This window comes from Epinephelus lanceolatus, chromosome 8 (assembly GCF_041903045.1).
Source record: "Epinephelus lanceolatus isolate andai-2023 chromosome 8, ASM4190304v1, whole genome shotgun sequence".
Taxonomy (NCBI): Eukaryota; Metazoa; Chordata; class Actinopteri; order Perciformes; family Serranidae; genus Epinephelus; species Epinephelus lanceolatus.
In genome coordinates this window covers 17,036,897-17,061,284 of record NC_135741.1, presented here as the reverse complement: position 1 = coordinate 17,061,284, position 24,388 = coordinate 17,036,897, and the positions used below count along the sequence as shown (strand labels likewise).

The window sequence follows — 24,388 nt, the reverse complement described above, 5'->3', positions numbered from 1 at the left end:
ACAGCGCTGACAGAGCTACCATTCTTAACCTGGGGGGAAACCACAGGGTGAGCGCTACGCCTACACAACAACGCCATACTGACATCAGCGGTAAACTTCTGCATGAGCACAGTGTAGAGCAACAGCGATGAGCTAGCCAATGGGATACGCACATAGGCACTCACATGCACTACGCACTACTATGCATGTGCAGCCAGACCGTGCACCACAACAACAAACAGAGAAGCTCAGATTACAACACATGCAGAGGTATTATGGCTTCATTCTCTGGTCAGGACGCCATTACTCCACTGTGTCTTTATATAACAAACAAGTGTTTGCTGCTATATTTATACTCTGAATATGGTACAGGGCTCTTTTGGAGGAGTATCCCAGTGATTTAGTGAAGAAAGTCAAAATGTTAGCAGCAGCAACAAGCTCCAAAAACACTGGATCCTACATCTCCCATGATGCAACTTACAAGCAACTCTCATGAAACCCTCCCTGTCAAAACATCTTTCAAACTCTATGCCCCACAGGCTTTCTGTTATAAATCTCCGAACCCAGGTTGAGATTACTCACCATGACTAGTAAACTGTAGTTGTAGAATTGGTGGTGTGCCCCTTTAATTAAACCAGAAATTAGCAGTGCGAGGTTTGGCTTGGACTGACATGGAATTGGGACATGGAGTTGGATTGATAAAAAAAGGGCTGTGCAGCTTATTCCAACAGGCTCCTGTAAAGGCCCTGAGAATGTTATTTTGGGCAGAGGCAGGGATGACTGTCAGCGGGTTTGTTTGTAGAAACTTCCCTGGCCATGTGAGAGAGGCAGCGGGAATGTTTGCTGCTTTAAGCTCAACTGGAGCCCAAACTGGATGAGTTTTCTGCTGGCTTCCTCTGTGTGACAGCTGCGTGACAGGCCTGCCGCACCTCGCTTTCTGTGTGTGTGTGTGTGTCTGCGCATAGGAGAAGTGCGTATGTGTCTGCCCATACAGTATGTGTGGGTTAAAGCTGCCGCGGCCTTCATGAATGTTATCTGTGCCTGTTCAAACCAGGCCCCTCTGTTGTCTTACCACTGACCGGCTGACGGCTGTTTTTGTTCGTTTCCTGGCGCAGAAAGGGCCAAGCGATCTGGAGCTGGTGCCGGAGGAATACTCAGTGATGATTGGCTCCTATCCCTGTAACATCAGCTTCCACAACGACCAGCTGTTCCACTGCACCATCAACGGACTGCTGGGCACTAGTGAGAGAGAGCTGCCGGTCACTGTAAGTATGCAAACATGTAAAACACCACAATAAAATACAAAAACACATACAACACTGTGTTGAAAATATTGCTGAAGAAAATTTAAGGATATCACCCATCTGTCACACGGCGCTCATAAGCCAAACATTTAGTCGGAATCCAGACCATCTGCGATGTTCATTGAAACAGATTTGATCTGCACACGTCCATGCACTGTCAGTGATATGTGTGTCTCTCTTCAGGCATTATGAATGGTTTGTAGTCTCTGAGCATGCCACCATGAATCAGCAGTTAGTGGGGGTGGTGAGCCGTCACTCGGTGCCACAATGCCACAGCAGAACAGTGAAATGTTTACCACTTCCCCTGTTATCTCTTTAATCCCCTTATCAGGCCATCTATCATCGCCGACACAATCACCTATCACACAGACGCTATCTTCTCACAGCAAGTTCTCTGACTCAGCGGTGATCTCACTCCTCGCCTGTGTTTTTGTTTCGTCTCCGATTCCCCTCCATCGCAATTAAAGGTCTTAATCAAGATGTGGTCGAGGGCTGCGTGGTCCTGATCAAACCAGACACCCTCTTCCCTTCTACCCACGTTTCCCATCTGTTGTTGTCCATTCTGATAGGGCTTTATTAAGGGGGGAAAGCACTCATCTATATTTAAATACCAGCCAGACTGTGAGTGGTTCGCTGAAATAGCGCAGAAACATATGCTACTCTGTCTCTGTCTGTCAGCTGAGTTGCACTGTAAGAACCGTTTCGCCACTTTGACACAGAAATAGAAGGAGAGCTCTTTTATTTCACACTCCCCCCCCCCCCCCCCGCCGCCCTCCTCCTCCTCCTTCTCCTTCTCCTTCTCCTTGTATACCTGTGGCTCGCTCTCGTCCCCGCCCAACCCTGTCTGCCTCTCAGGATGTCTGAGAATAAACACAGGCAATTAGCGAGGATGTAAAGGCAGGGCAAAGGTCAGATGAGATGTCACAACACAAATGGGTGGCAGTGAGGATGATTGGTGTGCACATTCGACAGGGGCATTAACATAACACACATTTTCCATTGTGTCGGCACATTTGAATATATTGTGCACATGGGCCGTTGCGTAGCTTATGGCCATTTATGTTTCTTCACTTACTTTCGGTGGCACATCTATTTTTACATGCCTGTGTTTTGCTTGGCTCTGAAGTGGAGCTGCTGAGCTGCAGAAGTGGATGTGGGGAAGCAGTGTTTTTGTACCCCGAGCGAAACAGGAACATGGAACAATGGCATTTTCCCCTCCATTACACCAGGCCTGGCTGTTGCAGTCTCTGGAAGAAGGCCTTCTCTCTCTCGCTGGCCTGGGTAAATAAATGCCTGGACCAGAAAGAGAAAGATGGAATTAGAAAAGATGGAGGGAGCCCAGCGAGCCAGTTTCCCCCCTCTGAGTAAGAGCAGCGTAAGACGGATTTGGTCTGAGGATTGGAGGCTTTTTATCTGAGGCTCTTTTTATGAAGTATGTTCGGACTGGGGAAGGAGAGGGAAGGGTGCGAGGAGGGACCACAGAGACCCTGCTGACTAATCAGAAGGCAGAAGTGAAAGTCCTTTTCTTGTCACATCTGGGTTGCTCTGAACCGGGTGACTTCTACAGCTCGTTGCAGCGAGAGGCCATTTTTCAAAATCCGTAGTGTGTAATTTATTTCTGTGTCTGCACCTGTGTCCATGAAAAAAATGATGTGTCTGACTGTGCACGTGTGCATGTGTGCAGCTACTTGTGTTCCCATTAAAACTGCCCATGTTGCATGTGTATTACAATGAAAAAAGAGACGAGCAACTGTGCATTCTCAGCTCATTACTGCTCCGTCTTTGTCTTCGTCCTCATCTCTCCAATCTATCATTTGACAACCAAGTATCCAGGGAGGTATTTAACAGTTGCAGATCTTGAGAAAGAAGTCCATGGGTTTATTTTCTCCTTCCTTTATGTCCTCGCACAGCTTTGGAGTAGACTTCTGACGACGTCTGAACACCGGCTCATTATAGAGATCTTATCATTTATTTATTTATTTTTCATGTCAGGTCATACTGAGTCATATTCATAGAATGCAAATGTCTCCTTCTGTTATTGTATGTCTAAGGTATTGTCTCATGGAAAAACAGCTGTAGTAGGGAGCATCATGTGAAGCATAGTGCAACCAAAACAGGTTACAGGATGTTAAGGTACACGACTATAGACTGCTGCAGGGTTTACCTTTTTTGTATATCCAGTGCACTGAATTCTGGATTGTTGCAGAAAATAAGCTCTATAAGTTTATGACACTTATACGTTTCGTCCAGCACGATAATCTTCACAAAGGAACGCCACTTCTGGTGATTGCATGTATGCTTTAAAAATAACAGAAGTAGAAAGCTGTGAATGATGATGATGGTTGACTTACTTCACCACCACAACGAGGCTGTTAAAGCTGTGGTCGGCGTGATGATGCTCTGTAGTCGCGTTTAGACGCTTCTTAGCAACTGCCTCATCTCAGACATGTAAAAGCTCCAAAATGCACAAGTGGTGGTTTTACTGACGCCGTGGAACAATATGTGAAATATAAGCTTGTGTTAACCACAGACCTTATTTCAGGAATCTAACCAACAAAAACTCATTAAAAGAAACCCATTGACTCTGAGATGAGGGAACTGAGAGTGCAAAAATACAAACTCATTTCCGCATTTTAGGACTCATTCCTGCAGCACTCTTTTAGCTGTATGTAGGGCAGGTTGAATAGTCTATCTGAGTAGAGTAGGTCTTGTTTGTCACCATGAAACTTCTCCAGTTGATTACTAACATTAAGGCAATCATTTTTTGTGTCAGAAGTTATTTGACTGTTATGTTTGAATATGCAAATAATGCATTATCTAATTAAATATGTGCTAATTTGCATACATTTCCAGAACAGAAATCAGAACATTTGATAAAGCTAGGTTCAAAATTCTTGTGTCATTTTTCTATCATGTTAGAGTCAAAGGTTTTTACACTTTCATCACTCCATAAATCAAAAAATACTCTCGACAGCCATTAAAAAAAAGAATTTAAACCATGTTTTTAGGAATAAAATGTGTCAAATGAGATATTGAGTAATGGCCAGAAAAATGTTTTTGCACAACATTATGATGTCACAGTGATGCTGACCTCTGAGCTTTTAGATGTAAAGTGTCGTGACTTCATTATTTTATCCTATATGAGAAATTTCGTCATAATTACTGTATGACTTCCTGACTCATGGCCAGACACATGTTTCATGATGTCACAGCAACGTTCACTTTTGACCTTTGGCCGCCAAATTCTAATCAGTTCATTCTTGAGTCCAAGTGGATGTTTGTACCAAATTTGAAGACATTCCCACAAGGCCTTCTTGACATTTTGAGACGCAAGGTCACAGTAACCTTTGACCACCAAATTCTAATCAGTTTATTCTTGAGTCCAGTGTAAAATCTGAAGAGTTAACCCTTTGAATCCTGGAGCAACATCACTTTTCTTGTGCTGCTTTCAGACACCTTTCGGAAGTATTTAAACCCTTGAACCCTGAGTATATTGGTTCAAAAAAAACATTCAGAGAAAAAGGGAAAAAGGCACTGAGAAACCTGGTTAGAAATAAAAAAAATATATATAAATGTAGAAAAATATTTAAAAATAAATAAATAAATAAAAAAGGAAAAATTATTAAATTAAATTAAATTAAAGTAAATTGAACAATCCTATTTTTTAAGATTTCTGTCCAGATAATTTCCTTGTTTGTTTTTTACTTTTTTTTTGTTTTGTTTTTTTACTAATGTTCTTGTTTTTAATTTTCTCTTTTTACTATTTTTTTTTGCTATTTTTTGGGGGTCATTTCCTCTTTTGTTGCTCATTTCCTTCTTCCCATGTTTTTAAAAGACATCATGAGATATTTGAGATACTGTGCTCATGAGAAGGGGACGGACAGATGTAAGAATGGACCAATTTATGCATGGACAACCCAAAGAAATAATGCCTCCGGTCACGGCTATCTCTGTCACGGAGACATACAAACTCATTTTGACCTCTAAATATATGTAAAATCCCATACATTTTGAGACCACAAATAAGACACTACAGGTGAAACAGGTAAACATTTCAACTAATAGATATCACCATGAAACGTCCTAAGTTGAACACAATTATTTTTTGTATTACAAATTTTCTGAAATGTAATGTTTAATGTTTTTGCATACATTTCCAGAACAGAAATCTGAACGCAAATAATCTTCTTTTTGCTAGTCTGAAAGAAGACATGTTTTGGAAATAGCCAAAATCTGAAAACTGACCAGTGCATGACGAACTATGTTTCCACCTGAAGCCTCTGCACTTAACCTCGTATAACATTTTCTCGGTGGATGATAGAAAGACTTGAATTGTGTTTAAGGAGGGGAGGCTTTCGTGGTAGATTTTATTTATAGCGCTTCGTAGGAGAGACAGAGTTTTTGTTTACAGTGTGTGTTTTATTGTGAGAAGTTTTGTTATTCTTCTGACATGTTTCACCACTGTGTCAGTGTATACAGTATTTGGCGTTCATGTAGGCTGCACACAAATAAACAGCAACTACAATGACAAAATAAAACAAAAGAAAAAGAATATATATAACATGATGAGGTCTGCTTTAACATGTGCAAGGTGGAAAGCGTAGAAGAAAGAAAGAGAATCTCAGTCCAGCTTCATGTGTTGTTCCTCTTTCTCTTTCTAGGTGCAAGTGGGGAACTTTCGTCACACCATAGCCAAAGTTCAGCTGGGCGGCAGCGAGCTGGCCATCGTGGTATCCATTGTGGTGTGCTGCGTGCTGCTGCTGCTGTGCACTGTGGGTAGGTTGTGTACACACACTCACCAGCAGATGATGGATGTGTGCCTGCTGCAGAGATGGACGCCCCAGATGTGGAACAGATAAAAGGAATTCGGGGGTCATAGTTTCCCGCACTTGCCTCATCCCTCCTCAGAACCCCAAACACAAAGACCCCACTGTTTCCCTCTCGCTGTCTGCCTGTGTGTGTCCATGTGTGTGTACTGTACTCTGTATTCTTTGCGTGAGTGTGCGCGCAGGGCAGGTGTATGGGTGAAAATTGGTGCTACAGTGGACTTTCACACAGTTTCCTGCCTTGAATCTGTTCTCAGATGTTCACAGACCCCCCCCCCCTTTTTTTTTCTTCTTAGGCGTGTGTCTGACATAACTGTTGGGATATGTGCACAAATTTCATTTACACATTCACCAAAAAAAGAACATTTTCATTTGCATGTTCTCACAATCAGATAACATTCATGCAAATATTTTTCACAGGCTCGCAAAAGGTGATATATCCTGAGTGTCATTTCAGAAACTCAAAAATCTTTTTAGACACTTTTTTTTTTTTAATTTTTTTTTTTTAATCCTTCAGGTTTACTGGAAGCTGTCAGTGTGTGATTACAGCCTTTGGGTTGAAACATACTGTATTCAAACTGCATTTTGTCTCTCACAGCTCTTGTAGTGTACTGCACAAAGAGCCGAAGGGCGGAACGCTACTGGCAGAAAACTCTGCTCCAAATGGAGGAGATGGAGTCCCAGATCAGAGAGGAGATCCGTAAAGGTGTGTTTACACAAGGACCCACACATGCACATACACGCACCCTATAGTATTGTCCGAGTTGTTTAGACCTCAGTTGATGTTTTTTTGTCGACTGACATGAAAAAAGAGCTTCTGGGAAGATGGAAATATTGACCACGTATGTTTGTGTGTGTGTGCAAAATGTGTGTTTGTTTGAGATTGTTTCGAGTCCGAAGTGGGAGGGAGATACAACAGTTGACAGATTTGTGCCGAGTAAGCGTGACTCATAAAACACAGTGTCTGACAAATGATCAGTCACACGCAGACATACTGAGTGGCCACATCGCCTCTGCTGCGTCTCCTCTGTAGCACCAAGGCCTGCGTGTGCTCTGTGTCTGTCTGTGCATATGTGTGTGCGTTTCTAGGGCATTAGAGTAAAGCCGTGTGAAGGCCACTCCACGTCTGAGCAACCAGATTTATTGCGTAGAGATGGGGGGGACGGATAGAGAAAGAGAAATGGAGGGAGGAAGCGATAGGAGCGGGAGTCAGGGCCGCGAGTCCGAGGAGAAGCAGAAGCGTGGGAGGGAGCAGGGGCGCGGAGGAGAGGTTATTTAGTCAGAGGACACAGATAGATTTGTGCCCGAGTTCAGGGTGAGTGTGCAGAAAGCGAGGGATAGTTCAGCCGAGACAAAAGATAAATTATAAAATAAAAGCAGACGAAGAGGGAGTGAAGGGAGATGGGAAATTGACATATTCCAGGCTGTAGGCATGAGAGGGTTTTGGTATTTGTCTGCAAAAGTGAGGCAGACAGGAGGTTTGGTATTCAGGCCTGCTGCGTCTAATCAGGAGTCGATGGTGTGAACTGACTGGTGGTTTAGAGGACGCTTTAGTGAGCAGGAGGATAAATAACCTGGAGGAGTAAATGAAATATGTTTTTAATCCCTCTGGTCTAGTATTCCCTTCTTTCTACACAAACACAGTCTGAGGAAACTGGCATTGTAACCCAAATACGTCTCTCATCCTGTGACAGGAAGAGCTTTTCCATAAAGGGATCTCCAGCGTCTCATTAGAGGAGAACATTATCCTCTCCTTGAACATGCTATCCAATAAAGTGGCTATAATATTAGCATGCAGATTCAAGTCAGGGTGTGGACATGCTGATACTGTTTCTGCAGCATGTAAACCTCAGGCTGCACACATGTTTTGGATGAGGGACTGGATTTGGCTGCCCTGATTGTCGTTTGGTAAATATTTGCATGCGTGCCGTGCTGGACTCAGAGTGGGAGAGAGAGGGAGGGAGTGGGGGAAAGATCAGAGGATCAGTGTTTGGTACATCGAGTATTCAACCAGAGGTTTCCAAAATTACAAAAGCAGTGTTTGGGTTTAGGGAAATATCATGTCAGAAATGGAAACTTATGTAAACGTTTCTTTAGTGTGTAATCACCTGAAAGTAAGTAGGAGTGCAAATCACCAGTTTCATCATGATACGATATCATATCGATTCTTTAGGCGACGATACGATATTTGCCGATATTACAGTCTGCCACAATACGTTTTCAATTCGATGCAATTCAGGGGCCTGCGATCAATATGAGATAATATCATCTGCCCATTAAACACAGTCGGTTATAGAAGAAGCTGCCACCCGCTTTTGTTTTTCCTTTTGGCCATAAAAGGAGGAAGTTCTTCATTTTAACCCAAACCATCATCTTTTTCATAAAAGTTCAGGTCTATCTAGCGTAAAGCCCTGAAGGCACATTTCGCCCTACAGCCATAAAACATGGACTAACAACATTATTTAACTGAAGTGTAAAATTCAGCCCAGTAATAACTGTTAAGGTTCAGAGACAAAACACTATTTTTTGCTTATGACCTATTATTAGCTTTAGCATAGTCTCACTCAGCAGACCTTTCTCAAGAAAAGAAAGGTCTGGCTGGGCCGACTCTCACTTTAAGATTGGAGAAAAAAAAACGCCCTGGCTGCTTGTATTTCTTTTAACCAATCACAATCATTCTGGGTGGTGCCACAGCAACGGTGCGCTTGCAAAAATATTGCCAGGGGGAAACAGGTTTTGGTGTAACACGCCCACAAAAATATCGCCTACAGGACGCGAACCATGGCAGAAAAATGGCTACATCCCCGCAAGATCAAACACCGCAAAAATTAGTAAAGGACGTGTTGAAAACGGTTGAAAACTGCTACACAACCGGAGGTGGTAGGGCGGGATTTCAGCGGGTGGCTCGTTCCGCCTAATGAGAGGCTGGTCTATGCAGCGAACTTCCGCCCACTCAGACTAGCTTTAGCATGTTTAGGTTGCCAATTAGCCTAGTGGCTAGCGGACTTTTTCCTCTACTTATAGCTTAACAGATTACATGCAGCGTTATTATTTTTCTCACTTACCATTGGTTTAAGTCATTGCATCTCCCGACAGAACAGCTCAGTTGAATTTCAGCCTGCATGCACGTCTTTTCAGCTGAACGTTATTGAAACAGAGCAGCTGATGTTGCTGTAGTGAGAAGTTAGCAGGATGACATGCCCATTTAGGCAGCTAACGTTACGCCATGTGTTATCTCGTAACAGCAACGTTTACATATGGCATGTGCTCTGTCTGTTGTCCTGTAATTTTCTCCGAAATCCAAAATATTTCCACGCTGCTGATTTATTCCTGAGTAAATAGCGTTATCCTCATCGTCTTTCTCTTGGCTGCCGCTGTTTGACCGTGACAAAGACTTTCAAAATAAAAGCATATCCTAAAGAAGATGATATAAATCGATGTTGTCACTTTGCATTGATGACATTTGAACGTCGATCATTTAATCGATATATCAATCCAGACTGATGGATCGTCACACTCCTAAAAGTAAGCATGGCTGTGTTTTCACTACCTTAGAATGAGTCTTTATATCTACATACGGAGCAGGGCTTCGTCCACAGAGTCTGCAATGTTGCACTGTCATGTTCCTAAAGTAGCCCATCAGCCACTGTAGTTAGCAGCCCTCTGCAAATAAGGCAGCTCACAGTAAAATCATCCTGAACGTCTGTATCTTAAGTTATAAGTGTAAAGGGCGAGCAGACATTAGCATGTGCTAGGCTAGTAGCTCGTCTCCGATATGCCAAACAGCATTGAAAAAACACTGATTTGTAACTTGAAACTGCCTTTATTTATTGTTTTTACTGATTTAAAGTACTGGGTCTGTTTGTTTTGGAGAGGAAGAGACCTCAGTGGATAATTTGGCTGTTGGTAAAAACCTCCTGAATGTCTGGATCAGAAATAAGAAAAGCACACATTAAGGTTTCACAGAAAAGAGGTGGGCACACATTAGCAGGTGCTGGGCTAGCTGACTATCTCAGACATACCCATAGCGTCGGTGAAACAGTGATTTGTAACCACTACCGGTTTTAATCATCTAGGCCATTTGTTTTGTAGAGGAAGGGATGATTCAGATCCAGATCCAGATTAAAACCTCCTGAACAGTCAACACTGAAGGGATTCTAACTAGGAGACCTTTTAGCTGCTTACAATCTGCAATAAATTCCCCTAAATCTTACACACTGTTCCTTTCAAAGACTCATTTCTGTGTCTCATCTAAAATCTCTTCCCGTGAAATCAACCAGATTCTTACCGATCCCACGGCACCCTGGGAGAGTTTGAGTTGTTTTTGCATTACTCTGTGAATAGATTTCTGACTCATCTTGCTTAGCAACAAATGTAGATGAAGGAGTCGGAGTCAGGACTGTGGTTTAGAGACAGTTTCATGATGAAAGCCCTTTTGTCCTTTCAGGCTTTGCAGAGCTGCAGACGGACATGACAGACCTGACCAAGGAGCTGAATCGCAGCCAGGGCATCCCCTTTTTGGAGTACAAACAGTTTGTCACACGCACGTTCTTCCCCAAGGTGAGACAGCCTATTTTTCCCCGCTATCTGATTTCGACTGGCAGACTGACAATACCATTTTTCTCAATGGGGTTTTTAATGTTTTTTTTCCCCCTACATGTCCCATATTTCCCACCGCTTCTAATATGCAGGATGAAAATTCACCTTGAAACTTTTAAACATACAGTAGACGTCTGGAGAAGTGTAGCTCAGTTTGGCACCCTGCAGGAGAGTTAATGTGTTCTCTATAGGTAAGCATTTTTCTGATGGGCGATCCACCCTGAAGGTAGACTGTAGGTCTATCTGTCGGTGGGTGGGTTTTTTTTTTCTCACCGACACAGACAGACACAACTCAGCGGGCTTTGTCTTCCAACCACAGGCTTGGACTTTCAAGGAGACAGAACAATAGCGGGCACTGAGACAAGGAAAACTTTCCCCCTGATTTCTCAAAAACACACTCCCTGCTCAGCTCACACACCCACACTGTTTTGCAAGTATACAAGCGCTTGCGCAATGGCAGCCGCGCCAGTTGGTTGCAGTGGCCGGTGTTTTCTGTCGCGAAGGAAGTGAGTGGGGAGAGTGTTGAAAAGCTGCACAGAAAGAAACATAATTCAAGTGTTGCTGCTTCAGTGTCGTCTCTCCATTTTTCCGCTAAAACAGCAAACACTCTACTCACGACCCCTTGTGCTCTTTTTTTTTCTCTTCCACTAGAGCTTCTGGTTCTCTTAGATTACACACACTCACACAAAACAGACACAGTTAGAATACAAGCCAAATGTAGCTGTCCTGAAATGACGGACAGAGTTGAAAGGCTGCCTCTTGGCTGTGGGTCAGTTTGTCTCTGAAGCCATTAAGGCTTGTGACGTTTTGTGTCACGGTGTTATGTTCCCTTTTCATGGTCAGTCAGGGGCCTATTCAGGGGCCTCTTCATGAAATTCTGCCCTTTGGTTCCAGACTGCAAATTTAATGTCAAACACTCAAGGCCAGCTCTTTTTTTTTTTGGTTTTCCCCGACTATCCATCTGTGTTTATGACTTAGAGCTGACTTTGTATTGTTTGCATGTGTGTTTCAGATGTGCTCCGACTACGAGATGAGTCTGGTCCAACCCGCCTACGAGAACGATGGCCTGGGCCCTCGAGCGCTGCCAGAGACCCACCCGCTGCTGCAGGACTGGCAGGTGAAGGGTTAAGCCATTAGGATGTTAGGTTAGGCTTTCTTCTGCCAGAGTGCCTTGATTTGGCTCCTTTTTCACTCTCATGCTTCCCAACTGGGTCACACTGAAGCTTATTAAGGTTTCACAGTGGGCTTGTTGATGATGAGGAGTAAAGAAAAGCATATTGTGCGTTTTTGCCTTTGTGTGTCTGTTGTAATGTGTGTGGAGCATGTCAGTGTGTGTTTGTGTGACTCCTGTGTGTGCACGTATGAATACTAATGCGTGTCATTCAGTGGTTTCTAGTGAGTGAGACACAAAAAAATTTTCAGCTTGTCAAACAACACGCTGCCCACCAAGTTGATGGCAGGTTGTTGACACACTTCCCGCTGGCTCGTGGACAACCGAACAGTATGCTTTTCAGCGGAATCCATCTCTAGTTGTGTGTGTGTGTGTGTGTGTGTGTGTGTGTGTGTAATGGAGGGGCGGATGGGAGTGAGAGTTATAAAGAGAGAGTGGGAGAGGGAGTGTGCACTTTCATGAAACTGTGTGCGTGCTGAAAGCAAAGGGACGCTCGCGCATGTGTGTCTGTGGATGTTAGGAGGAGAGAAAGTAACGATCGCGGTGCTGGTTTTGGGTCGGCAGCCGGGGGAGGCTGTCTAGCGGTGATGAAGTGCCTTGGATCCGCATCGTCTTCCCAGGAAGTGTTTTCCAGGTCACAGCAAATAAATCTCACAGGCGGGCATTTATCTTAATGGACACCCCTGTTCTCCTTCTGTCAGGCTGCAAACCACACCATATGGCTGCAGTCCAGAGGGAAGACTTCATCACACTGCTGCTTAGTCGCACCCATAGCTAGGCCATACTCATTAAGTCGACTCGGCACATTCAGAGACAATCACACGCAGTCGGGGACCGGAGCAGGAGATACTGATACCAGAGATGGGGGGGTGTTTGAAGAAGCAGAAGGAAGAGGTGTGATAGAAAGATGAAGTGTTCACTACATGGGTCACTCGAGACAAGAGGTGGTGAAATAGATTAGGGAGGGCGCAGCAGGTGTATAATGCAGTTTAGGTGAAACCGCGAAGAGAAATAACTGTTTCATCCCCCGTGTGTCCTCAGGCCAACAACACAACAAGGCCCAACGTGGAGGAGGGCATCACTCTGTTCTCCACTCTCCTCAATAACAAGCACTTCCTCATCACGTTTGTCCACGCCTTGGAGCAGCAGAAGGACTTTGCTGTACGAGACAGGTAAATGCATCAACTGATATGTGTTTGGCAGTTAAACAACAAACAGAAAAAAAAACTCCATCCCAATTGACTTCAGGCCATCAAATGGGTCGACGCTACAGATTTATAGAGGTGTTATATTGGATGGCACCATGTTGCGACTGTGAGCTGCTTTAAGCAATATTTTTAACAACAGGTGAAATGGCTAGATGTTGCACCTAACTGCAGTTCCCCTCACCTCTACACAGCGTTACTGTCTTCCAGCTTATCAGTTTGTTTCTAGCCTCAACTGGCAGCTGTTTTCAGTGGCATCACTATAATGACGCCTGGAGCACCATTTAGCGTCTGCATGGGATGCATCAGGCTTTCCACAGACTCCAAAGTAAACTCATCCGCGTCATTATTAGATGATCAGAGCAACAGATGTAGGTTAAATAGCGTGAAAGCCCACTCAGGTTGGGTGGGAGGGGATTTAAACTGAGGAGAGCAGTGTTCAAGACCATAAAACAACAACATGTTGTGTTTGTGGCACTGAAAGCTGGACGTTTTGGGTTTTTTTTGGTGCTTTTACCTTTATTTGATAGGACATATATAGTGTGAAAGGGGGAGAGAAAAGGGGGATGACATGCAGCAGAGGGCTGTGGGTTGAAATCAAGCCTGCAGCCACTGCGGCAAGGACACAACCTCTGTACATGGGGCTCCCACTCTACTAGGTGAGCTAGTGGGTGCTCCAGCTGGATGTTTTTTAGTAACATACTGCTGCCTTTTTGGACACGTTTGTGCCACACAAAGCCGTGTGTTTTCAAGTGACATCTGCAATCTTTTCCTTACCATAGACAAATCGTTTTGCCGCCTAAACCTAAGCACCAACTTCCTCTGCATTATATACTGTGAATATATAATAATGACCCAGTTACTCAAGATAATCCTCAGACCTTGTTGTGAGTAGGTTCATGTAGGAACTATTTTCTTTCTACTGAACTAAGCGTGTATCTACTCATGGACAAAGCACCAAATGTAAACATTAACGGCGTCCTCCTCGACAGAGCTGTAATGTTAGCTAGCTCAGTGTTCGGCTGACCTCAGTGTTAGGTGAGGAAGCAGTAGATGCACGCTTTCTTCTGCACTGTGATACAGTTGGCAGGTGTAGTTTGGTAGAAAGAAAATAGTTCCGACATGAAACTGCTCACAACAAGGTCTGTGGATTATCTTGAGTAACCGCGACTCTGGAAAGAGACATTGCTGTTGAGTTTTTCAGATCAGTTTTACTCAATACCTCACACCAAAATGATCTAGATTGATAAAAAGCACCAGACGTAAAAGTAAAAATATGTATTTTTAATTTTGGGGTATAATGTCCCTTTAAATGCTTCATAAAAATGTGTACATTAAGTGGGCTAAATACCTAAAAAGACTTTAAATACAACAGCTACGCAAGCAAAGAACTCATCACTTTACCAACCAAAGTAGTGGAGTGGTTTGTTTTAAAGCACTGTAGTATTTATCGCTGGCTGTTGTATTGCATTACAGAAGGCGTCTATTTTCCCAGTGTTTACCACAAGAGCTTCTTTACTTCCCACGTCTGTATCTGCTGTATACAGAACAGAAATATGTTTATGAGTCAGAAAAGTGGCTGCTCCAGCTTTGTAAATATGTGGTCATTTATCAGTGTAACTGTTTTGGTCCCGATGTCCTTAAACTAGCAAGTCATTGTGGAGAATCAGAGAAAAAATTCCAGAGGCAAGACCACATCCCGGTCCCAGCTCAGCGTCAGCACTTACTGACTGATGTGGCCCCTTTCTCCTGGATTAAAGGGGCTTTGTTAGGGAAATCCCCCGCACCTCTGGACTTACTCACCCAGACACTCCCTGCATTAGATCAGGCCTTTATTTGGCTCTGCAGTCACAGGTGCTGTGGGGAGGACCAAACCTTGTTGTTGTTTCTGTAATGTAGTTATTTTTAAATCTCCACTGACCACACACTCTGACGGGGCATGTTTGCGAGAGCATGTTTTGGCTCATCTGTCTGCTCTGCTAATCTGTTTTCTCACCCTTCAGATGCAGCCTGGCGTCTCTACTCACCATCGCCCTCCATGGTAAGCTGGAGTACTACACCAGCATCATGAAGGATCTGCTGGTGGACCTGATCGATGCCTCAGCCTCTAAGAATCCCAAACTGATGCTGCGCCGCACAGAGTCCGTTGTGGAGAAGATGCTGACCAACTGGATGTCCATCTGCATGTACAGCTACCTCAAGGTGAGGCTCAGCTAAGTTATGAGGCGGGCTTGATTAAAAAGAGTTATCACACATCTGATTTTTGACTCCACCTCTCTTGCCTCGTTTTTCAGGAAACAGTGGGTGAGCCTTTCTTCCTGCTGCTGTGTGCAATCAAGCAGCAGATCAACAAGGGCTCCATAGACGCCATCACAGGGAAGGCCCGCTACACCCTCAACGAGGAGTGGCTGCTGCGCGAGAACATTGAGGCCAAGCCACAGGTCTGATGCCTCACACTCATTCAGTTTATCTCTCACACCCTTGATTTTGCTTATTAGAGCTCAGAGGTCAACATCTAACTTACACGCTTACTTAAGTTGACCACCGTAGAGTTTCATGCAACTTTGCAAAGTTTGAAATGTACTGCTCTGTGTTTACTTCTGCAGAACATCAACGTGTCCTTCCAGGGCTGTGGCATGGACTCACTGCCTGTCAGGGTCATGAACACAGACACAATCTGCCAGGTGAAGGAAAAAATCCTAGAGGCCTTTTATAAAAACCTGCCATTCTCGCAGTGGCCCCGAGCAGAGGATGTAGACCTGGGTAAGAGCATATTTTCTCTGATTATTTTCATCCTTTCCCCTCCCCAGCCCTCTGAGATATAGTAATCTCCTTTGCAAAAGGTCAATTCCTCTCATGAAGCTCAACTAACCTGAGGCTGCAATATAATAAATGACAGAATGCATCGAGGAGAGTGTGCAGTCATAATCACAAAGAGTTATTGCTTTCAAAAGCCGCGGAGCCTGCAGAGCTGATTTGATTAATGGCCCGAGAATATTTCCACAGGTCGTGACACAGAGCGTTAGAGCACGGCTGCTCTCTGTCTCGCATATTCTTTTCCAAATTTAGGATGAAATTTTCTAATATCTCTCGCCTCCCTCGTCCTGTCTCCTTCCCCTGCAGAGTGGTTTGACTCCGGCAGCAACAGTAAGCTTCTGCAGGACCTGGATAACTCCTCAGTGATGGAAGATGGCAGGAAGAAGCTCAACACTGTCTTCCATTACCAGGTGTGTTTGTGTGAGGCCACTGTGGTAGGTGTTGTCATGGTATACCTGTGAATCCCTGATATTGTAACAGCAACAGCGGGGGTGTTGAAACTCTTTGTAAATGGTGTCACTGGCTGTCCGTAGGTGGGAGGAGGATACTCTCTGCTTCTGTGTGGCTGTACACAAGTAGTCGTAGGTGCTGCATTCAAGCTCGTGCACCGTTTGTGTCATTAGGTAGCAATTTATGATGAAAAATAACTGTTGAGAGCTGTAATGTTTAAAGGAGCTCGAGATCCAGAGCGTTATTTATTGCAGCTTACAACTGTTTGCTATGTAAAGATACAGTGGAGTAATGCCATCGTGAGCAGAGAATTAAGTTACACTCCCTCTGTGTGTGTTGTAATCGGAGCCTCTCTGCTCTTTAATGGGGAAAGCTGGTCTGTCCGTGCATGATAGTGCATGTGTGTATCCCACTGGCTAATTAATCACAGCTGCCCTGCACTGTGATCGTGGTTACTGCTGATATCAGGATGGTGCCATGCCATCGTTGTGACGGCCCAGAATTCTGAAGCCCCAGTAGTCCAAAAAACGACCCATTGGATTGAAAGCCCATTTCTCTGACTGCCCGTTATTCCAAAAAACAAACCCCATTGCTCCCGTTTGAGCCACTGAACCCAGGTGTTTAGCAACTGTGTGCCACTAAATATGGATGTCTTAAGCAAAAACATGATCTTTTCCTCATATAACCTGTTTTCTGTTCCCAAACTTAACCACACTTTCACCACAGAGTTGCTGACAAATGTAACATATCCGTGGTTTACAGAAATGTACAATGCAGCCATTTTTTTCCTGGGGATTTAGTTGCCTAACTGCAGGGAGTGTGTATTTTTAGAGAAACAGGACTTTTTTAACAATGGGTGTTTGTTTTTGAGATGACGGGCTTGTGGAGAAATGGGCATTCAGTCCAACTGGACATTTCTCGGACTAACTGGGCTTCTGAAGTTTGGACCTGCACTTGTATAGCACCCTTCTAGTCACCCAACCACTCAAAGCCCTTTTCACACTATGAGTCACATTCACCCATTCACACACATGCATGTGCTGGTGGCCAAGGCTACCACAAACGTATGGTACTCAATTTTTGACACACTCACACACTGACGGATTAGCCATCAGGAACAATTTGGGGTTCAGTATCTTGCTCAAGGATACTTCGACATGCAGACTGGAGGAGCTAGAGATCAAACCACTCATCTTCTGATTAGTGGAGGACCCGCTCTACCTCTGAACCGCAGCCGTCCCTGGGCAGCTGGAACAATGGGCAGTCCCCCATTGGGACAGCGGCATTGTTGAAGCTAGAGCTCACTGTCTAGTTCCCCCTCTGAGATAAAAATGTTAGCTCAATCAGCCAGTGTCAGGTCAGGTAGTCACAACGGGCCCCAGTGCAAGCTATTATGACGGGCCCTAAGGCACGCTAGTTACTTGTTATGCACCTAAACTAGCTACCATGCAATCTCATCGTCACATGATCAAATAGAGACTTGACATTGGATAACACCAGCATAAATATCACTCAGAAATCATCATCGTATATGTGTATAGAATAAGAATACCAATTTAAAGAAGGAATTATTCGCTTAACTGAATATTTTAAATGTAACATGTTTAACATATTATTTTTCTGCATAACATATAGTTGAAGGGGCCCCCTCACCCCATTGGCCCCAGTGCAATGATCCTGCCTGCACTGTCTATATTTACGCCCCTGCTGTCAGCACTGTTGCTGTAGTTAGCACTGTTCATGCTGTTAGCACATTGTTGAGAACCGTGTGTAGACAACCTCTGAATCACAGATGCACTCTAAAAGTCACAGACAAATCCTTTAACAACTGTTACTGAATAGGAAATATTTTCAAATGATTTACAGATATACAGTAACTATGGTAACATACAGAATTAAATCAGTTATCACACAATTTTAATGCTTAACTTAAAGATCCCCACCAGATGTGTTAGAAAAGTACTCTGCTTGGAATAATAACTTGTCTTTTCACCCACCGTCTTCGAATTAGACAAACTTTTTTTCTGTCACTGGAAAAACCCAGAATCTATGAACATGCAAATATTTAAAATTCAAATATATAAGTTTCAAGAGAAAAGGACACCCACACTCTGAAGAGATGCTCCCATAAAGATGATTTATCCAGTTACATTGTTTTGACAATATGTCTTCATCAGGTAGTATGACTATGACAGCTACTATGTCGTAGTTGCGCTTAATGAGTCTTCTTTTTGGGAGCATCTATTTAGTGTGTGGGTGCCCATTTTCTCTTCAAACTGTTTGTGCTTTTTTTTTTTTTTTTTTTTTGCCTACGCGTTTGCTATCATGTTGGGAAGAGCATACACGACCTTGAAGCATTCCTTTCAAAACTACTAGACATAATACGTCTCCTACTTTACCGTGAAGTCCGTTCTCAGTGTGAGTCACGCACCACCATTCAGCCTCCATTTAGTTGTGATGTCACAGGTTCATGCTTGTAAGTAGGTGCACATGTTAAACTCAGATTTAAGGTGAGCGCAGAGAAACTTACCTCCTTCATGCAAAGAAAAACTGCACATACATCATTCTGCACAGTGAAGGTCAAACGTTTAAGTGAAGTAACAGGAAGCAAAACAAATGTATGTCACATGCAGAGGGGCTTTAATGATTTGTTGTATGTTGTGGTTACTGTTACAGACTCAGTCATTAATAATGGTCGTTTATATTGACTTTTAAAAAGTGTGCCGATGTTAACTGCAAATTATTTGTTCAGTAGTTACTAAATGGTCCCCTTACACTCAAAAAAGTGATTTACTTATTGTTGCTATACTTTGATGTTTGACCTTGTATGATGTATGGGCCCACATTTTTTTCACATTCATCTGTTGAAGGGAAATGTGCGTGGAAACTTGAAACCTCCAGTGCACAAACACTGAGAATGGACTTGAAGGATTAGACATCTCGTGTTCAGCAATTAAACTTTAAAAATGAACAATAATAATATTCATAAATTCTGGATGTTTCAATGAGGGAGAAAGAGTAGACCTCAGTGTAAGAATTTGTAAATAGTTTACAATCATTTATTGTGGAAAAAATCATTATAGAGTACTATAGATTTTTCTTTAATGTCTTAATGCATTTCTGTTGGAGATCTTAAAGGTAAACTAAGCAGGATTTCCTAATAAACAATGTCTAGACTCATACAGAAGTCACCCCTCTCAGTCATCACTTGTGACTCACTGCAAGTGTGTGGCAGGGTATTTTGCTGCAGACTCTGCTCTCTACTCATATTTCCTTATGTTCCTCTTATTTCCTGTTTTCGTGACATTTATGGGTGTGCACCCCCACAGTGCTCAGGTGGGGTCAGGCCTTTATAAAAAGGTGTGAGCAGCAGGCATCCAAGAGACACAGCGACAAAAAGAAATATACATATAGCGAGGAGAAACGCCAAATGACAGTAAATCTGGGGTTGGCTTTAACTTGTGCTGGCAAGCATAAACAAACAGTATCCCACAGTTTGTGCATACTATACCATTAAACAACAACAGCTGGTGTTATATGAACCTTTAAGGAATTATATCTGATACTTTTAGTACTGGCGGCACTCCAGCCCCCCCGTGACCCCCAACAGGATAAACGGTTACGGAAAATAAATGAATGAATGAAGGAACTTTTGATACTTAATCAGTATTTTGTGCTGTGATAATTTACTACATGCAACACACTTCTGTGCAGTGAAGGGCATTAATCTTTCATCGCTTACGTATTCAAAAAACACAACATTTAACAGACATTACTACTACTGGTACAAGCAGTACTACAACTAGGCCTATTAGATACCATTATGCATATACATTCGTTACTCATACATTGACTAAAGTACATCATATAATTGACTTTTATTTATAAAAGAAAGCAGGAAATTACATTTTTATGAATTGCGTTTGCAATAAAAGATTAATAATGTAAGGTAGATGATTAAAAAAACACTTTTTTAACACAATATATTTTTTTTCCCAAAAGAAAAATAGCGAAGCAACAAGTAAAATGTCATGACTGTTACACCATTAAGAATGTCTGTATGTGCATGTGTGTTTGCTTATGTCTGCATTCATTTGTGCATAAGTAAACAGTTGTTCGGTGACCCCCGACCTCCGACCCTTTACCTGTACTTGCTAAGTGCTCTGTTTAGTTTTTGCTGAGCCATGGGGACAGAGCTGTGAAAGCAGCGAGCTGCGGCGTGTACTAACAGTCTGGGTTCACTGGCAAGGCTGTTCAATCCATTTCACCGCGGGTTGACTTTAATGAGCCTAGCCAGGCTCCCACAGACTCGCCACCAGTCTAGATGCACGCAAGACTGACACACACACGCACACACACACACACACAAACAGACGCACCTCTCAACACCGCACTCCCCTCGAGGGCATGCTTAATGATGCTGTTCTGCTGCACCCCAGCTCACCCCTGACCTCATGCCCCCTGTCCTCTCTCGTCTTTCTTCCCTACGCCCCCCCTTCCTCCTCTTTCTTCTTCTTCTCTCCCTTCGCAGATCCCAGAGGGGGCATCACTGGCCATGAGCTTGAAAGACAAGAGAGAGAACACCCTGGGGAGAGGTACGTCACCTTCAAACACACCCACTCCCTGTCGCTTTGTCACACACACTTGGATAAATACACGCACCCACTCGCTCACAGGAAACAGCACATGCTTAGCTGATCACGAGAACACGATACGTTCATGTAAACACGCATGAAACCACACACACACCCTCCCGTCCCCCAAAGACACAGCGGACATCTAAACACACTCGCACCTAATAAATCACAACACTCCTGCTTCACTCCGGGAGTTATGCTACAGCTTCATTCAGAGCTCTTTCTCTGCGTTATAGATGTACTCCATTAGCAAAATGTCAGCTTGTGGGAAAAATTTCGACACAAGTGCGCCCATTGTCCAGCCTCGACCCCGGATTATAATGACTGTGCTGCCTGTTGACAGATGAGTTTACATACAGCTTTTAATGGGCTTGTCCGTTCGTTCGTCTGGGGTCCACCTTATATAATCAGTACCAGACCAGAGCTCAGTTCTGCTCGGGCTCTGTCCATCAAAGCCTCTCCTCTCATTCATACTGGGCCAAAAATAGGCTTATGTGGACTAAACCTGGCTCCGGCTTCAAAGCGTCAAGGGGGTGTTATGAGCCTGTAGTGCTCCCTGGCTAATATAAAACACTGTCCTGCCTGCCTGTGATCAGTGTTGAGGGTCTGGACTGAGGCCCGCTGGGCAGGAGCATCTCTGGCAGACGGCTGTAATGAGCACACACTCACAATGCTGTTGTGTGTGTTTGTGTGTGTATCTGTGTGTATGTGTGCAATAATTTACTGTATTTGTTTGTCTGCTTTGAGCTTGGGTTTGTGCATGCGTCCACACATGTTCAGGTATACATACGTGTTCACGCATGTGCACGCGAGTGTTTGTGTTTAGAGCTATATATAAACCAGCAAGGTTTAATGCTCTTTCCGAGCGTTGGCCAAGCATTACCATCTCATTACACCGGCTCCAGAACCAATCACAGACTCTGTGTGTCTGTCTCCCCTAATCTCTCTCTTTTCTCTCTCCTTTCACTCGTAATCTTTCTCTTTCATTCTCTCAGACAGCTCCCCTCCCCTACCGGCCCACAGTCCACCTTAATCACTTTCTCCTCTCTCCCATGTACTCTATCTCCCTTGCGCTCCTGTCAATCTCCCTCCTGCATTTTTTTTCCCACCCTCCCTATCTGTCACACTCCTCTGTGCTCCCTCCTCTTGTCTCCTCTTATTCTCTCAGGTCTCCACCTTGCTGATTGCACATTGTCTCACCCTGTATGTTTTGGGTTTTTTTTTTGTCCCCTTTCTCCTTAGTTAAAGATCTGGATACGGAGAAGTATGTGCACTTGGTGAGTATCTCCTTAAAGGTAATCAAAATGTTTGAGTGCCCTCTGAGTTTATTACCAGAGCTTTTCCTGTGTGTGCCACTGTTAGTCAGCCCGGGGCAGGCATGACGACAGTTAGAATGGGGGGTGAATGGAGGTGAAAAGGAAAGCTGCTGAGAGGACATGACAGCACTAATGCTGCTTAAGCTCTTTTATAAACGTCAGCCAAGATATGGGCCCTTTGACTTTAGAATAATGAGTTCCTTGGAACACAATTTGCCGGGTGAATAGTTAGTTTTACAGGACAGTTCTGCGGTCCCTTTTTGACATAAGAAGATGGATTTTGACTACTTCTTTCTTTTCCCCACTACCCCTATTTAGACCTGTATGAGCAAGTCAGAGACATGATCCTGTACACAGCAACCAGAGAAAAGCAGGAGAATTCCCCAGCTCCCATCACTTCCTCAATTCTTTGTATTATTTAGCGCTTCAAAATACCCTGATGTGGTTTCTGGATCATGTGTCTAATGCAAGAAACAGAGAATTCCCCGTCTGACAGCTGAGACAGCTGAGACAGTAGGGCATTCATCGAGCTCTCTTATGATGGGGTTTATTACTTCAACCTGTGTGAAGTATGTTGACCTCTGCTTTTCCAGGTCCTACCTCATGATGAGCTAATGGAGACCAAGAGGTCACACAGGCAGAGTCACCGCAAGAAGGTCCTGCCTGAAATCTACCTGACACGCCTGCTGTCAACCAAGGTGAACACAAGAAACATGAGACTGTTTGTCAACACTACAAGCAGATTTCGGTTGCAGCTTGATATCTAAGTCATCTTTCTGTTTCTTGTTTTTATGGCCCATATTAGCCATCTAGAAATTCCCACATCCCATGAAACTATATCCCTGCGTATTCATGAGCCGCCTTTCCTTTCTTCTCCCCCACAGGGAACTCTTCAGAAGTTTTTGGATGACCTCTTTCAAGCCATCCTCAGCATCCCTCCGGACCGCCCCCCTCTGGCTGTCAAATACTTCTTTGACTTCCTGGAGGAGCAGGCCGACAAACGGGGCATCACAGACCCAGACACCCTGCACATCTGGAAAACCAACAGGTAGACATCTAAACCGCATGATTAAAGTCGCCTTTGGTCACCTTGCTGTGCAAGTGCAAGGCTTTAAGAGCTTATCTTTCCTCTCTCTGTGCAGTTTACCTCTGCGTTTCTGGGTGAACATCCTGAAGAATCCTCAGTTTGTGTTTGACATTGATAAGACGGATCACATGGACGCCTGTCTGTCTGTCATTGCCCAGGCCTTTATAGATGCCTGCTCCATTTCTGACCTGCAGCTTGGAAAGGTGAGATTACCCATCTTATTTATCTGTCTATCTGTCTATTGCAGAGGTTTTCAAAGTCTGTCACTTTGGGCTCCCCCTGAGACAAAATTGAGGGAGCTGCACCCCCTGACGCTCCTGTTTACTCTTCAGTTAGGTGATTTTAAAACCTATACCTGTTAAAAGTGTGCCGAATCAGCTACTTGCATTTCCAGTTTGTAAGCTATCCATGGATGAACTATCACTGGATTACTTTGGTGCTGGAAAGCTTGAGAACATGATGATTCTCTGGCAAGTTCTGGAGTTATAAGGAGCTTTTTTTCCACTATGACTTCTAAGCGGATTTATAGATGTTTATTTGTGATGGACATTGGAGATTACGATATAATCAGGATATGGAAGTCACGCTGAATCAGAAGAAATGTCTGTGCGTTCAGAATCGACTGAGTCATAACTCTGAGAAGGCGTACACATTTTGACACTTCTGTCCTTTTCACCTCACGCACTATCTCTGCCTCACATCTCTCTAGGAGTTTGACCACACACACACACCTCCCGAGTCCCCCTGTGAACCCTCATCCCTTAGCCTTCAGACTGTCAGCTCCATCTACCTCTCCTCATGTTATTTCAGCCGAGTCGGCTGATCCAAGGTCATGAGCACCAGGGATCTCTTTTTGTGCTGTGCGTGTGTGTGTGTGTGTGAGTGTGTTCAGGCGTGCATATGTCTGTCTGTCTGTCTGTCTGTCTGCAGGAGTCTGTGTGTGTGTGCTTGCATGTCAATGTCCTCACTGCTCACAAATCCGTCTCATCCCTCAGAC

At 43.9% G+C, this 24,388-nt stretch overlaps 1 protein-coding gene across 1 annotated transcript in view; it reads left to right on the top strand.

Annotated features, from left to right (window-relative positions):
- Positions 1-24,388, top strand: part of plxnd1 (plexin D1) — a 101,881-nt gene that overhangs the window by 69,693 nt on the left and 7,800 nt on the right. The window contains exons 19-33 of the mRNA XM_033628721.2: positions 1,095-1,244; positions 5,945-6,059; positions 6,708-6,815; positions 10,557-10,669; positions 11,721-11,825; positions 12,921-13,051; positions 15,088-15,286; positions 15,379-15,525; positions 15,691-15,847; positions 16,208-16,311; positions 20,883-20,946; positions 22,231-22,265; positions 22,898-23,002; positions 23,189-23,352; positions 23,447-23,594. Of these exons, the coding sequence (XP_033484612.1) occupies positions 1,095-1,244; positions 5,945-6,059; positions 6,708-6,815; positions 10,557-10,669; positions 11,721-11,825; positions 12,921-13,051; positions 15,088-15,286; positions 15,379-15,525; positions 15,691-15,847; positions 16,208-16,311; positions 20,883-20,946; positions 22,231-22,265; positions 22,898-23,002; positions 23,189-23,352; positions 23,447-23,594 (1,845 nt within the window). The remainder of the gene's footprint in view (positions 1-1,094; positions 1,245-5,944; positions 6,060-6,707; positions 6,816-10,556; positions 10,670-11,720; positions 11,826-12,920; positions 13,052-15,087; positions 15,287-15,378; positions 15,526-15,690; positions 15,848-16,207; positions 16,312-20,882; positions 20,947-22,230; positions 22,266-22,897; positions 23,003-23,188; positions 23,353-23,446; positions 23,595-24,388) is intronic.